Here is a 17,873-nt window from a genome sequence, read left to right on the forward strand (position 1 = left end):
TACATTTTACATTTATGTCTTTCATACATTTGTAAGTTACTTTTGAATATGGAGTGAGCTAGAGAGTCTAGGTCTATTTGCAGGTGAACAACCAATTATATGGACTTCATTTATTGAGTAAACCATCCTCTCCTACTGAAATGCCCCACTAAGCATATGCCTGACTCACCTGGGCAGCCACACAATCTCGATCAGAAATAAATTCTGCATAAAAGCTTAAGAAAAGTAAAAGTGCCTTAGTACTTTATATAAATATGCAAATTACACAGAGCAAAATTCAGAGTCAAGAATGCATTAAGGGAAGAACAACAGTAAAAGCAAAAGAAGACCAAAGTATGGCTTCTTCTTGACTTGTGGGTCTGGCATCGCCATGATGGTTAGTCCAAAACAAGGGACAGAGAGTAGCCAGTTAAACAGAAAGGATTCATTTATCTTGAAGTCTTTGGCTCCTTCCAGTCTTTCCTGGGACAGAGCTTTCACTGGTCAGTTTCATCCACATGCACTACAGCCTGAAGCTCTCCAAGCCGGGCACTCAATGATCTGTCCTAAAAAGTTCTCCAGATAGCTCTCTTGGGCCAGAACATAGCCAAAGTGAATGAGCCACAGAAACTGAACAAACTTGAAACAGTGGCTTTCTCACCAAAAATATCTAAATCAAGGCAGTTAAATGGTAATCCACAAAGTGATTTAACTAAGGAATGGCAGTGAGATTTGCTTTTTTTCTTAAGCTCATAAAATGATAAGGAAAAGAAATTCGGTAGATCTAGTGGCCCTGCCCAACCCTGGGAGAATTGTACTAGCACCCTCCCTTCATTCAGTCTATATCTGGTGATGCCCACAAGTGAGAGAGAGGGAGAAGGGGAGAGAGGAAAAAAAGGAACAGGGGAGCATGGGAAGATGGGAAAAGGGGGAGGGGGAGAAAGAAAAATATGGCTCATTGGTCTCTGGGCACTGGCCTATGCCTTCCCACTCTTTTTTTTTTTTCTTAATCCTCACCCAAGGCTATGTTTTATTGATTTTAGAGAGAGAGAGAAATATCAATGTGAGAAAGAAAACATCCATCAGTTACCTCCCAAACATGCCCCAACAAGGGATCGAACCTATGAACCAGGTATGTGCTATAACCGGGGGATCTAACCCCCAATCGTCTAGACTATAGGATGACACTCCAACCAAGTGAGCCACCTGGCCAGTGCCCCTTCCCACTCTTAATCACATTTTGTCAGTTTAGAAATATAAAAAGCAACTCTTTACAAAACCTAAGATGAATCCCCCTCCATATGAGAAGATAGCAGATGCCTTATGATAAATTAGAACAATAAAAAAGAAAGGACACAGGCATCTAGTCAATTTGAATTATACCCTCAGTGACCAATGGGAGAACATGAAATAATCAGAATATATTGCTCACCACTAATGTCACTACATTGCAAATACTAAAGACATTCACCAAAGCTTTTCTGCTTCAAAAGCTACTCTCAGTGAAGAATAAAGAACAGAAAGATGGTCAAGCATGGACTAACACTCATAAAGACAGTACAGAAAACTCCCAACCTCTCATTCATGATTTGAGGTATCCCTATCACATGCTACCACACAGTAAATTAAAACACTCCATAATTACTGCAGCCTTTTTTCCTTCAGATGAGGGGGAAAGAGCATGTCATGTGTGCTCCATGGTGAGCTCAGGGTGACTGCTACCTCTATTTTTCCTCTTTCCTTCCTCTGCTAGTTCCTTCCAGCTGGGCCTGGAGGAGACCAGTGTAGCCTCCACTTCCTTGGTGAAACCCAGGGGACTTGCTGCCTAAGGGCAAAATGGTCCCCACCTTCCTGCACTCCTGTTTTGACTTTGTGTCCAAATAGCCTCTGAGTACTGTAGACAGAAGGCAGAACCTGCTACCACCATCAGCACAATCTATTTAAACATGATCAGCACTATTCATATAGCACTAGGCCAATTCCAAATCAATAAATGAAAGACTTCTTTCACATAATAAAGAATTCAAACTGACTGCTAAACTATCTGAAGTAGGAAGTGGGTTTTTTAAATTATTAAGGATTCTTTTCAAACTCTCATTAATTTTACTTTGAAAAGAAAAATAGAGCCTTACAACTCCCTTCCTAGCAGTGTGAACAACTTACTCCCCCCAAAAGTTAACAGGCTCAGATGCTATTTTGACTAGACCTCATGGAAAGTCCTCGGACACTCTCAGATTTTAATGAGGTGAATTATATTCCTTCTGAAAGTCTCTCACTCCACTGCAAATGTTTCCATCTCAATAGCTGACAGAGCAGCAAAGGAGAAAAATATCACAAGGGAGAAAATAAAACTTTCAGTACAGCAAGCTGATTCTGGAATCCAAAAAACACAGCATAATAGCTTTACCTCAATGGAAAAGCACTTGGGGAATATAAACAGTCTTTAAATGGGGCCCAGAAAAATCTTACAACTGTATCAGTGGACTAGAGAATTGGCCCACCACAAAATTCCACTGCTGTCCATCCACTACTGCCTTGGACATAACTCATACCCACACGTTCTGCAAAAAAAATTAAAAGCGTCCTATCACTGAAGGGTATCTGTATCAATCACATTAATAAACAGATATTCACACTCATGTGGAAATGTACTTATTGCTGGGGAAAGGTGTGGTAGTAAGGAGTTAGAGGTATTGTAAAGGATGTGTACTTGAGAGTCTGCTTTGTTTCTAACAAAGAGTTAAACAGCTAAAGAGGAGGGCAGGGAGAGGACCACTAATAATGAATGATTGACTTACAGGCCAGGTGATACCACTTGTTAAAGACAATGTTCTTTGATTTTTGCAGTCTTTCTAAAAATGGGTAAAACTGCCCTGGCTGGTATGGCAGTGTAGCTCAGTGGCTTGCATGCAGGCCTTCAAACCACACAGTTGCTAGTTCCATTCCCAATCGGGGCACATGCTTGGGTTGTGGGCCAGGTCCCCCAGTGGTGGGCATGAGAGAGATGAGAGGCAACAGATCAATGGCTCTCATACACTGATGTTTCTCTCCCTCTCTTTCTTCCTCCCTTCCCCTCTCTCTGCAAATAAATAAAATCTTGTAAAAATAAAAAATAATAACAGAGTTTACTGAACTGAAGTTGCTGAGTCTATTACAGTTCCCTTTGGAGAAGTTCTGCTGCATGACACCAAATCCACTCTTAGCTCTGTGAAGCCTGATAAATGGAAACTTTTACCAGTCAAGTCACTCCTTTATCCTCCATCCTTAAAATTTAGCAATTTTTTTAAATACGATCACTCTGATCTTTGTTTACCCAGCTCAAGCCACCTCCCAAGTTCATGTAGAACACGGCAAAGTAACAAAATAATAAGGCCAATGAGACATTCTATTTATTTAACACATTTCTATACCATGTGCCTTCCACATTGTGCTTAACACTGAGATACAAAGATGAATACGAAACTAAATCTTAAGAAATACATGATTTCACATATTATCATAAACTCTGGGGAAAGTCATTGCCTCATGAAAATAGCCATTAATTTTGATGTAAAAGCAGATGTGAAGGTGTTCAATTCATAAAAGAAAATATAGATCATAATATGGAACAAAAATAAGACTTCGTAATTTCTCTGTAAGGTGTCAAAGACCCAAATCTGTACATAATATGAAGTCAGTCTGTGGAAGAGGCTATGTGTTGCTTACCCATTAGCCATTGCCCACTCCTTCCTTCCACCAGAACCCTCAGGGATACAGGGCCCCTCCCCAAACCTAGGAGATGAGGAACTGCCTGAGACTCCAGAAGCCCTCCCTGTCCTTCAGACACAATCCTCACTGGTTTTTAAAGCCAGAAGTTATGAGGGCTTCTCTTCCTGGCACTAGAACCATGAGCTAGGGGTCTTGGTGTGTGGCTGGGACTCCTCACTCCTCAGGGGGAACCTCCACAGCCAAGATATACTTCCCTGATTTTTATCCAACACACATGGATATGGAGCCTGTCCCATGTCCCCATCCTTCCTACCAGTCTCAATGTGGCTTCTTCTTCAAATCCTCATTTGTAAGATTTCTTTTTTTTCTTTCTTTTTTTTTTTAATATATTTTATTGATTATGCTATTACAGTTGTCCCATTTCCCCCTTCCCTCCCCTCCACCCTGTATACCCTCTCCCACCCACGTTCCCCCCCTTTAGTCCATGTCCATGTGTCATACTTATGAGTTCTTTAGCTTCTGCATTTCCCGTACTATTCTTGCCCTCCCCCTATCTATTTTCAACCTACATTCTATGCTACTTATTCTCTATACCTTTTCCCCCCTCTCTCCTCCTCCCACCCCTAATGCTAGCCCCCCCTTGTGCCCTCTATTTCTGTGGTTCTGTTCCTGTTCTGGTTGTTTACTTAGTTTCTTTTGGTTTTGCTTTAGGTGTGGTTGTTAATAATTGTGAGTTTGCTGTCCTTTTACTATACATGTCTTTTCTTTATCTTCTTTTCTTAGATAAGTCCCTTTAGCATTTCATAAAGTAAGGGCTTGGTGATGATGAACTCCTTTAATTTGACCTTATGTGAAATGCACTTTATCTTCTCTTCCATTCTAAATGAGAGCTTTGCTAGATAGAGCAATCTGGGACGTAGGTCCTTGTCTTTCATGACTTGGAATATTTCTTTCCAGCCCCTTCTTGCCTGTAAGGTCTCTTTTGAGAAATCAGCTGACAGTCTGATGGGAACTCCTTTGTAGGTGACTGTCCCCTTATCTCTTGCTGCTTCTAGGATCCTCTCCTTCGTTTTTACCTTGGCTAATGTAATTATGATGTGCCTTGGTGTGTTTCTTCTTGGGTCCAACTTCTTTGGGGCTCTCTGCGCTCCTTGGATTTCTTGGAAGACTGTTCCCTTTGCCAGTTTGGGGAAGTTCTCCTTTATTATTTGTTCAAATAACTTTTCCACTTGTTGCTCCTCCCCTTCTGGTACCCCTATAATTCGGATGTTGGAACGTTTAAAGGTGTCCTCGATGGTCTGAAGCTTTTCTTCGATTTTTTGAATTCTTATTTCATCATGCTCTCCTGCTTGGTTGGTTCTATCTTCCTTCTGGTCCACTGTGTTGTTTTGAGACTCAGATTCCTTCCTTTCACAATTGGCTCTCCTCCGTGTGTCTTCCTGCATCCCTTTTATGGTAATCTGCATTTTTTCATGTAATTTGGATCCAAAGTCAACCAATTCCGTGAGCTTCCTGATCACCAGTGTTTTGAACGGTGCATCTGATAGATTGGCTATTTCTTGGTCACTCAAAAGGATGAGTCCTGGGGGACTGATCTGTTCTGCTGGAAACATGTCTTATGTCTTTCCCTATCTCTCCTATTATTTTACTTATTTATTTATTTTTTCTCTGGTCTGGTCGCTCTTGTTACGGTGGGGGGCGGAGCCTCAGGTGTTCACCGGAGCTGGGCGCCCCAGTCACTAGCTTGTGACGTTATATGTGGGGGCAGGGGCGGGAGCGGGGACAGGAGGGATCAATGGCGACCCTTCCGTTCTCCTGGAGTCAGACACTTCCCTGGGCTTCTGGGCCGTGAGCTCTGCCCTGGTCCACAATCGCTGCCCCACTGATTCCCCCAGCCACTGCTTGCGTACTCAGGGATCACCGCTACACCGCTGCGCTCTTGCGTCCCGGATTGCTGTCGCGCCGATTTTGCGCCAAATTTCCCCCGACCTACGCGCACCTGTGACCCGTGCCAGCCCCCCGCCCACTCGCTCAGCTCGTCGTCCCCTACCAGTCTGGATGTACGGGTCTACTTCAACTTCTTGGCTGTCCGACTTCCATTTAGATAAATCCTCTGACAGTTCTGATATTATGACTGCAAATCATTGTTGTAAATTATTGTAGCTCTGTTCTTGGTTGTGCGAGGAGGTACGGTACGTCCACCTATTCCTCCATCTTCCATTTGTAGGATTTCCATTCAGCTAGATTTCAACGGTTAGCAATGATGGTTCCCCTGCAGTTTAGTTGTAATTTTGATGCGGTTGTGGGAGGATGCGAGTACGGCATTTACCTATGCCACCACCTTGACTGGACAGCTCATCTAATGCCTTTAAAGATGAAGAGGGGATTGTGTCCTGTACCTTTAATCAAAGCACATGGGTCATATTTTGTATTTTACCAGTAAATTAAAGAATACAGTCTTCTTTTTTGTTTCTTTTATAAGGAATGAGTGTTAAACAAGAAAAACAGTTTGAGAATAAAATTTTATTGGGCCTCCCCAATCAGCCTGATATTAAAAAGATACCTGTGGACATAATTTTAGGATTATTGAAACCAAACTATTTGTTAGTACCCAAGCAAAACTCAAACTCAATTCCTTTCCTTTTCTCTTTTATATGTATAGCTGGGACAATAATACTGACCTATTTACAGGATTATCAATGAGGACTAATCAGCTTAAAAATGCTAAGCACATCAAGACATGAAAGCTTATAATATGTATATGTAGTTAACCACTTTTACAATTAACAAATGTATCACCATACAAGCCACTGTATTAATTCCTTAAAATATTGCCAATTTTTTAAAATTACAAATAACTTCTCACATTTAAGATGTTCATTATTAAGTATATATTTCCTAAAGCATTCAAATATCTTTAAAGAAATAGGCTGAGTACAACGGAATTACTTATAACTTTTGATTAAGCACACCAAAAAATAAAATTACTAAATGATATTTGCTCCTGATCCCTAGGCTTCTGGACCAGAAAGCTGCCACTCAGCTATCAAAAAAGTCAGTACATCTCACCAAGTTTGATTACTACCATTATCATCATCAACAGATAGGGGGACAGCCTCCCACACCACCTTCTACTCCTAATGAGGAAGCAATGGGGCCCCTAACAAGCATAGTGTTGAGATCTGAACATTTCCTATGGCACCTTCTGCCTTTGATATCTGAGTTATGCCCCTGGAAACATGCACTTCAATAACAGGAAGTCTTTACAGAATTTCCTTTCAGCTCAGCCAGTTTGCTTTTCAGCAAAAGCTGATTAATATAACAGAGTTATTGAGTCCTTCAGATGCAGGACAGCAAACTGATAAGCCAGTGCAAAGTGTTACTTCTACCAGGGTTAGCAGCAACCACAGCTCTGAGAATTGACGCTTTTGAAATGGTCTACTTTATAAATCTCATTTATCAAACAGTAGGGCTGTTACATGGTGATAGGAATTATGGAAATGCTTAGACTGAATACAAAATGTGAATGTGAATTGGATTAAATTACCTGCAAGAAAGAGAGGAGCTAACTAATTCAGGACAAAGTAAAAGGAATCAACCACAGATATGAATCCAACAGGGTTGCACAGAAATGTTAGAGACTGCTTGTAAATTGTTAACCTTGGGTTTGCTATGAAAAGGCTTCCTGGGATTTCTATGCATAATTTTAAGAATTTTAACACAGTCAAATTAGATTAAAGTAAATAATTGCACCTAACACAGTTTTTGTCCACTGAATATAGAAAGAAAGGTTAGAGGAAGTTTACAATAATTCAGCCAGCCCTAAGAACACAAGGACTAGTTTATGCTAATCCCAAAATGAGAAGTCAGAGTAAATACTGGGAAAGGAAAGCTGTCCATTTAGCTGAAGAGCAGTGCTGACAATGTGGCTGGGTGAGAATAAGAGAAACACAGTACTGAGATAAAATTTTTCAATTTTTCTCTATAGGCAAGCAGGTCCTATTTTAGTTTAATAAAATATTTTAAGATTTGCTTTATGTTCAGTTATAGATTAAACATTTATAAAAAGTCATCATTTAGGGAAAAATTTGTACTTTTTGCTTGCTATACTAAAAAAGGGAAGGCATACAAGTCTTCCTAAAATGCAGCTCTGTAACTGTATGTCTTTGGAAATTATGAGATGAATTCATAAGCAAAAACACAAGGAAATTAGGAATAATCATAAAATATCCAAATGACTGAAACTATCCCTGATTGGCGGAGTGGCAGAAGAGGTGGATAAAGTTGATATCACAATGTAAGAGAGAGAAAAGTCATATGGGAGAAGAATACACAGAACAATTACAATCCAACACTTAAAAAAAATGCTGGACATTGAGTTTCGATGAGGCTTTGGCATTCTGCCCATGAAAAATGTTTCTGGGAATCACAGGCGTCTTTGCCCTTGGCCAAAGCACAAATGAATGAGTCAGGGACACACCTAAGGTAAAACCCTAGGCTTCCTGACAAAATGGAAAACTATATGGGCCCATATAACCAGGGGCTTCTTCAGTATTGGACGTGTCCTTGAAACTCGCTCTCTCCACCACACAGGGAAGCTGGTCAGGTAAGGGCAGTGCTAAGGAGAGAAATGAGAGTCCAAGGAAAGAACAGTAGCCTCAAGAACAACAAAAGCAATTTGGAAACTGTTAGATGTTCTCAAGGATGGGGGAAAAAAGAAGAAATCTGTAAAAGCACTGTGGAATGCTTTATATTCCACAATGTGTGGAATACAGAGTGTGAGGCACTCTGGCACAGGTATAGGATGCCTCCAAAAAAATGGAGTTCACGTACCTCATAACTGTGCCGGCTAGAGACAAGGTATAAAATAACAGTACACACTGGTACATGATAGTTGGCAGGATGAACTCAAGGTCCATGTTCAAAAAGAATTTTGTGCTGGTATTGCCTATACCACCACATTCCACCTTTCCTTTTCCTCACTCTTTTTAATCCTTCATACTACAAATTCCTTTGGTCTGGGCAATGTAAATTTGAAATCTGACTTGCCCATTGTCTCCAGAAACATGTTCTCTGAGGAGGTGGCCTTCTACCAAGTTCCCTCACCAAATACCACAGGGGTTACCTGGGGGTAGCATTCCTGTGGTCTGGGACCAGCACAGGCTACCTGAAACAGGGCCTGTCTGTGATGGGCTTTCCCCCATGTCTAGAAGCATTCCGGGTCACAGTTCTCAACAAGCACCTATAGAAAACAGGCTCGTTCTCTTTTCCCACTCATTAAAAATAAACCCAAATGGCACCCAGATTTAGAACACACCTACCAATGAAAAAGTTAAAAGAGAGGGAGGTGCCCACCCACATAATCTTTCCATTCAAAGAGGCACTCTTCCACAGTTGCTATGGAGTTTATAATTAACAGACAAACTTAACCAAAAACAGATACTTCTGGAATCTACTGTAATTTATACTAGAACCTTATTTATTTCAACTTTAAATTGTAAGCACCAGCTGGATTCCATGATTGAACCTGAAAGCCTTCTTGGCACAACTCTAGCTCAAGTCTCTTGTAATCACTCAGCCTTGGCTACAGAGAGCACTGGCCTGACCAGTGAGTACAGAGAGTACAGGCAGAAGCAGAGTGGCTGCACCTCACTCCCACAGGCCCACGAGCCACCCATGAAACTCCATCAGGGGCTCCACTGGTAGAATGTCAGATTGCACTCAGATGTGTTCACCATGGTACTTTCCCCAGAGCTTTGCCACTGTAGGACTGCAAGGATTTTGTTTCCTTTCTCACCTGTCACCTCAAGGCGAGTCTTCTCACCCCAGGTTCTAAGACAATGGTGTACAATGAGGTATCCTGAGTGACCAGCTCTTCTGGGATGCTGCCTAACAGAGGGCACAGTCACAGAGAACGCTGATAGGAGGGCAACCTTCACAGGCTACAGGTAGCTTTGTGGAATCTTCTTTATCATTTGGATCTACTTCAAGAGCTACACTGGGACAGGAGCCTCCTCCTTTTACAGGAAAAGGAATTGAGTCCTGGACAGTGTAGCTTGGTTGGTTGGAGCATCATCCCATACACCTAAAGTTCTTGGGTTCAATTCCATGTCAGGGCACCTGCCCAGGTTGCGGGTTTGGTCCCTGGTTGGGGCACATACAGGCAGTAATCAATCAATGTTTTTCTCTCATATTGATGTTTCTGTCTCTCCCCCTTCCTCTTTCTCTAAAATCAATGAAGAAATACTGTCCTTGGGTGAGGGGAAAATGGGCAGGGGGGTGGGATTTGAGGCTCTGAAATACAGAATCAGAATGGTAATACCTCCACTAGGTTTGTCAGACTCCAGAGTTCATCCTAACCACGTTGTCTCTTCAGGAGTAATGGAAAGAACTTCTGGTCCCCAAATGACTCCCTTCAGAGCCTGGCCAGGGTAAAAGCAAGTCTTTCAAGGGTCATTGGTATGAAGTAGACCTAAAGGTTCTCCAAGTCCTGGTAGAATGTAGACCTTACCCCGTGCAAAAAAGCATGCTATTGGGCTGTGACCTGCCACTGGCCCCTCTGTAAGCATTAGTTGTTAGACACTGGCTCTCACCTGGGGACACAGAGCGTGAGGAAGAGCTTAATGTAAGACAGAAGTGAGTTTTAACAGGAGAGAAAAGACCACCTTGGTTTTAAATCTCTTCTAATATGAAAATCATTTTTAAAAGTAAAAAACCTTCTTGCCACCTCCATAATAGTTCTATATTATACTTTTGTATTATATTAATTGGTAAAAGCTATAATGGGAATTACTAACTCAATTTATGAATTGGTGGCACTGTTAATTGAACTTTTATTTTAGAGAACACCATGATCTGCACACATGTGAGAACCTCGGGTATCAGGTGCATTGTATATATAAAGGCGGACATATGGACTATGCTACAAGCCACTTCCTTGAAATCCCATGAGTCCAAGTGTCCAGAAACCCCTGATTGGAACATTGGGTCCTGCTGCAGGTTAAGCAGGGAGGGCTTCCATGAGGGAACCTGAAGGCAAGGAACGGGGGGAAAGCCCACAAATCATACTTCATCTACTTCACAGTTCTTCTTAAGACCAGCTCCACAGCCCTTTATCCAATGGTCAACATAGACACTGATGATGAATTAACAGAGACATTTGGGCAGGGGAACTGTGGAATGCCACCACTTCCTATGGGAGGAGATAAATATGAGGAAAGAGGGAGACAGTGTCACAGAAAGTTAGCTCATCCTGACACCCAAATGACTTGCCTAAGTAAACACAGGAGAGTGAAATCATCTAGAGAAATACAGCAAGATTGTTGTTAATGAAATGTATCTTGATTTGATTTGGATTAAATTAAAAAGTCAGCAACTAAAAAAACAAAATGGCACATGCCCATGCTAGTATGACAAATTCAGCACGGTCACAGTTCAGGACCCTACTTCATCATTTCTCACCAAAAGGTGACTCATTTAAATATCATCACCACTACTCCAAATGTAGCAGAAACCTGAGACTAAGAAACTACCTCAGAGATATACCTACACTATATAGACATATACTGAAGGTCAAATTTAGATCCTTTATACCAGAGGTGTCAAACTCATTCTCACTGGGGGCCACATCAGCCTTGAGGTTGCCTTCAAAGGGCCGAATGTAATTTTAGGACTGTATGAATGTAACTACTCCTTCACAGTTAAGCAAGAGCTTGGTGCTGCCGCCAGGTAGAAACAAGGTAGAGGGCCAGATTCGGCCCGCGGGCCTCATGTTTGCCACCTGTGCTTTAGACAGAATGGGTGGAAGGAAAAAGAACTTAAACCAATGGATTTTAAATACTCACAGCACCTGTTATCAATGAACGAAAGACCTTAAAGCTGAAGGAATCTAATTAACCCCTTACCTTTCCAGCTTCTCTCTCACTGCCGTCCATCAGCAGTCCCTGAACAAGGACTGCACCCATGCCTTTGTTTATCTTTGGGTACACTCAGTGCTGTGCAATAAGCTTGTGTTCCTACCACAGTCATAAACATACATATACACTTGCTGAAGTCCTACTCATGCTTCTACTCGGCCCCCAAAGACAGAATGCATAATTAAAATGATTTTCTAACATGAAAATCATTTTTAAAAGTAAAAAACCTATGCTTTTTTCTTTTGTTGATTATATCTGAATCCCTCTCCCATAATCCCCCAGCATGCTCTTCCACATGGGTTCCCCAGAGTCCAGTCATCACTATCTCATTCACAGTGCTTAACCCAAAATGCATAACAAAAGCATGTTGCAGAAATAAATGAATGAATAGGCATTTGAGAGGAAAAATTAAGGGATGTTTCTGATATTGATTGTATGAGGATTACCTATTCACATAACAATTGCAATGTCTTAGCATTCAATTATGGGAGAAAAATCTATTTCTCTAACCCTAACTAGTCAATTTCTCTCCCCTGGTAACTGATAAGACATGTGTTATCTAATAAGATGAAAAAAGAAAAGCCTGGTTTTCCATCAAAAGGCGTGAATGAAGACACAAAAGTCCCAGAGAAGGGGATCTTGCACTGTTCGAAGAGCCCCCCTGAGAGGCAAACACTTGCTGAGGAATCTCCACCAGCACGGCCCATGCCTCAGTCTTTCTCACCAGTCATCTGGGCAGACAAGGCGCACTCACCTGGCTTGTTTCCTTCCCTCTCGTGGCCCAGCTGCCCCTTGGTGTTCAAACCACACGTGTAAACCTCCCCATCCTCCAGCAGGAACACGGAGTGGTTTCCTCCACAAGCCACTTCCTTGACGCTTCTGTCTGATATGAATCCACACACCTGTGGTTCGGCCACGATCCCTTGCAGGTTAGTGCTGATACCAGGTTGGCCCAGGGACCAATATCCCCAACATAACATTGTTCTTATCCTTCAGGGAATCATGTAGCCTAGAAAAGAGTTTTGTAATGAAAGGTTTTAAAAAATAGGTCAAAGAAAATCACACTAACAAATGTAATCAATTATTTAAAAATAGCCCCTTAATATTCTTCAGATACCTTTCATCTCAAAAGACTATGTATTAATATTATTGAAAGTATTCATGTTATAATAATAATGCTATTTTTGTGTTTTAGTAAGAGTTTAGAAAACATTTCTAAACAAATTTTGCATGTGTAAATGAATTGTGAACACAGAATGGGGTTTTCAGTTCACTGATGAGGAACTCTGAGTGCCGATGACTTCTTAAAATAATCTTTGCAAACCATGTGGTAATAACAGTTTTGAAGTTACCCTTATGACTTCACCTTGTCCTTTCTTGTTGAACTCTTCCTTTGAGTTTCCTACTTATTTAACTTAAAAAAAATTTTTTAAAGTCCTTTAGGTACCCTATTATCATCTTGGATAGTAATTCACCACTCAAAACAATGAGAAATGTGGAGGGGAAGGGGGCTACTTCTCCGCCATTGCCTCTTACACATCCTTCTGGATCTGAGTCAAGCTTCATTTCCTACACGAGAGCTTCTGGAGACCACTTTAGCCACAGTCAACCTGCATCCCTCTGATACATTCACTAAATTGCCCTTTCTCTGTATATTATAACCTAACTCCTCAGCCAGATTTTATTTTTTTAAAGATTTTATTTATTTTTTAGATAGAGGGAAAGGGAGGGAGAGAGAGGGAGAGAAACATTGATCAGTTGCCTCTTGTTCACCCCAAACTGGGGACCCAGACACGTGCCCTGACTGGGAATCAAACCAGCGACCATTCAGTTCTCAGGCTGGCACTCAACCCACTGAGCCACACCAGCCAGGGAGCAACCAGATTTTAATTGCCTTAAGCAGAGACCACAGTGTAAGATACACTTCTTTAATCTAGGAAGTATTCAATCAACTGTCTGCTGACTGATTACTGCTGACTGTAGCCCAAAGTTTCACTACTTTTAAAATTCATGCTTCCCTTTCATACCAACAAAAATAAAATTTGATATCTCTGTCAGTTCACACTCACTAGGATGTATATAATCTAAAAGGACAGATGATAGCAAGTGTTGGTGAGGATGTGGAGTAAGTGGAGCCCTCCTACAGTACTGGCAGGAACATAAAACAGCACAGGTGCTTTGGAAACCAGTCTGGCAGCTCCTAAAAGGGCTAAACATAGAGTTACCATATAATCCAGCAATTCCACTGCTAGGTATATATCCAAGAGAACTGCAAACTGATAAATACCAGATGATTCCACTTATATGTGGGATCTAAAAAACAAAATAAGCAAACAAACAAAACAGAAACAAACTCATAGACACAGAAAATAAATTGATAGTCCCCAGATGGGTGGAGTATTGGGGAGATGGGCAAAAGGGTAAAAGGGATTAAGATGTACAAATTTCCAGTTATAAAAATAACCACAAGGATAAACAGCATAGAAAATGTACTCAACAATATTTTAATAACTATGTGTGATGCCAAGTGGATACCAGACTTAATGGGGTTATCATTTCATAAGTTATATAAATGTCTACTATACTGTATACCTGAAACTAATATAATATTGTATGTCAACCATAATTAAAAAATAAATTTAGAAAATTTAAATAGAGCCCTGACTGGTGTGGTTCAGTGAGATTAGCACTGTACTGCAAATCGAGAGGTTGCCAGTTCAATTCCCAGTCAGGGCACATACCTGTTTGAGGGCCAGGTGCCCTCAAGTTAGGGGAGTGGGGGTGGCAACCACACATTGATATTTCTCTCCCTCTCTTTCTCCTTCCCTTCCCCTCTCTAAAAATAAATAAAATCTTTAAAAACAAAAAAAAATCTTTTTAAAAATAAGTAAATAAATTTAAACAGAAAAAAAGAACTGCAACATACATCCACACAAAAACTTGTACTCAAATGTTCATAGCAGTGTTATTCATATTACCTAAAAGTGGAAATAACCAAAATATCTATCAACTGATGAATGTATATTTTCCATACTCTTATATCATTATAATATCATTATCTCACTTCATCTTTACACTGACTCTCTTCCATAAGTATCTATTATGGAAGCACTCATGGAACATTATTTAGCTCCTTATGGTAATGCTGTCTGATTTACCCTTTGAACTCTTTCAGGAAATGCATTTAAAAACCCAAAATAAAATATAAAACCAAATCTCAATTTGCTGTCTTAACCAGAAAATTACGCTTCTTCTTCAGATTTTTTATTCCCTGTCTAGACTCTAGAACTAAAAGAAGAAGAAAAGAAAATCAAGCTTTAATGTTGTTCTTTGAGTTAACTGCAAAGAGATGAGAATAACATGAAAACAAGGTGAGGGGAGGGTGTTAGAGGAAGATATATACATTCTTTTAAGTTACTTTATCATGCCCTGGCTGGTGTAGCTCAGTGGATTGAGTGCAGGCTGCAAACCAAAGCATCACAGGTTCAATTCCCAGCCAGGGCACATGCCTGGGTTGCAGGCCACGGCTCCCAGCAACCACACACTGATGATTCTCTTTCTCTCTCTTTCTCCCTCCCTTCCCTATCTAAAAAAAATAAATAAAATATTTTTAAAAATTACTTTATCATTGTTCAATTACAGTTGTCTGTATTTCCTCCCCACCCCTCCCTTCCACACCCTCCAAATCCACCTCCCTCCCTTGCTTCCACCTTCCCCTCGGTTTTGTCCATGTGTCCTTTATAGCAGTTCCTAAAAACCCTTCTCCCCACTGTCCCCTCCCTCCTCCCCTCTGGCTATTGTTAGATTGTTCTTAATTTCAATGTCTCTAGTTATATTTTGTTTGGTTTTTTCTTTTGTTGATTAGCTTATGTTCCAGTTAAAGGTAAAATCATAAAAGACCAGCAAGATCACGTACTCTTTTTTCCCAATTTGCTAAATTGCTGTATCCACACTAATATCTCCCTAATTTTTAATGTTTCATGACTTGTCTTATCTCTCCTATCAATAGTTACATAGGCAACATCAGAGTGTTTACTATACATCAGTCACTGTGACAACAGGCATCTTATATCATTATCTCACTTCATCTTTACACTGACCCTCTTCTGTAAGTATTGTTTTTAGCCTCATTTCCACATAAAGCAAAACTCAGAGAGATTAGAAAGCATGCCTAAAGTCACACAGCCAGAAGGAGCATGAATCAGGCTATAAATCTAGGTCTGATGACCATGTCCACACTCATCCAGTGGGCTACAATGCCACCCAAGTAGATTTACTGGGTTGGCCAAAAAAATCCATTACATCTTTTCCATATCATGGCTCTAGTAGCGCTTAGTTGTCTTTAACTTCATTTAAAACAATTTTGTTAGATTGTATTGTGGCAGCTGTCATATCAGCATACATTAAAGAAAACTTATCAAAATTGGTAAATTTTCATGCAGCCATTTTAATATTGAAGATGGAAGGAAATATGCAACATTTCTGGTATATTATGCTTTATTATTTCAAGAACGATAAAAATGCAACTGACACACAAAAAAAGACTTGTGCAGCGTATGGAGAAGGTGCTGTGACTGATAGAACATGTCAAAAGTGGTTTGCAAAGTTTCTTGGTACTATGACATTTTGGCCAAAAAAATTCTTTGCTGTGGGGCTGTCTTGGGCATTGGAAGATGTTTTAGCAGTACCCCTGGCCTCTACCCACTAGAAGCCAATAGTGGGAGATATCCAACATACTCAAAATATCCAAATCAATAGAGTTATTAGTGAAAAGGGAAAATGTATCTTTTATTTTATGGAAAAATCTAAATGAACTTTTTGGCCAACCTAGTATTATGCCACCTACAGGAACAAACACACACACACACACATATTTGCAGAATGACTAAACTGTAGTCCGTATACAATACAGGACGTTCTGGAAACTTAAAAATAAGGTTGCCCTCTAAGAGTCAAACAAGGCAGAATTAAGAGATAATGGGAAAGATTAGGCAGCTGTAGCATGAAGCCATCCCCTTAACCCTTCACATACAACATGTCTAAAAATATAGTATCAAGAAGCTGTGACTCCATGTCTACACAAAAATCTATAAACAATGCTCACAGTACCTTTATTCACACTAAACAAAAATGTCCATCAATAAGCACAATAAACAGACTGTGGTATATTTATACAATGGAATACTACTCATCAATAAAAATGAAGGGGGGACGGGGAGAGGCCATGACTGAAATGCACTTAATGTAATAGAAAGTTACAACTCAATGTGGCAACAACCTTTCTGAAGAATAAAGGTTAGTTTTTAAAAACAGGAGACTTGACTTGGATAGTGAACACACAGTACAGTATACAGATGATGTATTATAGAATTGTACACCTGAAATATAAAATTTTATTAACCCATGTCATCCCAATAAATTTAATTAAAAATAAAATAAATAAAATCTTTTAAAAAAATTAAAAAATAAAATAAGTAAAAAGTAACTCAAGGGTGTTATTGATTGCTTTTTTTTTTTTGTCTAATATCTCTCCCCAAGTGCCTTGTTGTCTTGTAACAAACACTACCCTCTGCTGCACAAGGGTGAGCATGGCTCTGGCCAAACCAATCAGAAAACACCTCCCCTAAGCCTTTGTGGTTGGTGCAGGAATGGGTTTACATTTCTGAGTTAGTCAAAGTTCACACTCCTTAAGTTCTGTGGCACTCTGATGAAAGAACACCTTTTGCTTCTGAAGAATAAGTGAGGCTAGTGCAAGGTACCTCCCCTGCCATATGCAGGATACCTATAAGGCATTACGAAGCTACCAGCCGCAGAGGTTAAAAGAGAAGAGACAGAAAGAGTTCCAGTGATGCTGACTGAGCCTTGGATTCCCTCCTGACTGGTACCATTACTACCACTTTCACTCATCCTAAGTACATTTGTTCTTCATTATTTGCAACCCCATACTTGTGAGTCTGCCTACTAAATTTATTTGTAACCCCAAAATCACTGCTTGGAGCATTTTTGCAATCATGCCCAGACATGTGCAAAAAGATGAAAAATTTGAATCACTCTATGCACACGTTCCCAACTAAAGTTGAAGAAGATGATGTTCTGCCTTCTTGTTTCAACTCTCAAAAGTGGTCTTTTCGCAATTTATTTAGTGTCATGTTTTTCACATTTTTATATTTTTTTTTCTCAGTAGTTTTGCTGTTTAAAATGGTCCCCAAGAAGAGAGCTGAAGTACTACAATTAGTCATTATTAAATTCACCCAACCACTTGCTTTCCTT

The 17,873-nt window shown here is 40.3% G+C and overlaps 1 protein-coding gene across 5 annotated transcripts in view; it reads right to left on the reverse strand.

Annotated features, from left to right (window-relative positions):
• HERC3 (HECT and RLD domain containing E3 ubiquitin protein ligase 3) overlaps positions 1 to 17,873 on the reverse strand; it is a 110,913-nt gene that overhangs the window by 85,951 nt on the left and 7,089 nt on the right. For all 5 annotated transcript variants that reach the window (XM_036026629.1, XM_028505440.2, XM_036026613.1 and 2 more), the window contains exon 3: positions 12,358 to 12,612. In XM_036026629.1, the coding sequence (XP_035882522.1) occupies positions 12,358 to 12,583 (226 nt within the window). In that variant the 5' untranslated portion in view covers positions 12,584 to 12,612. The remainder of the gene's footprint in view (positions 1 to 12,357; positions 12,613 to 17,873) is intronic.

This window comes from Phyllostomus discolor, chromosome 1 (assembly GCF_004126475.2).
Source record: "Phyllostomus discolor isolate MPI-MPIP mPhyDis1 chromosome 1, mPhyDis1.pri.v3, whole genome shotgun sequence".
In the NCBI taxonomy this organism is placed as follows: Eukaryota; Metazoa; Chordata; class Mammalia; order Chiroptera; family Phyllostomidae; genus Phyllostomus; species Phyllostomus discolor.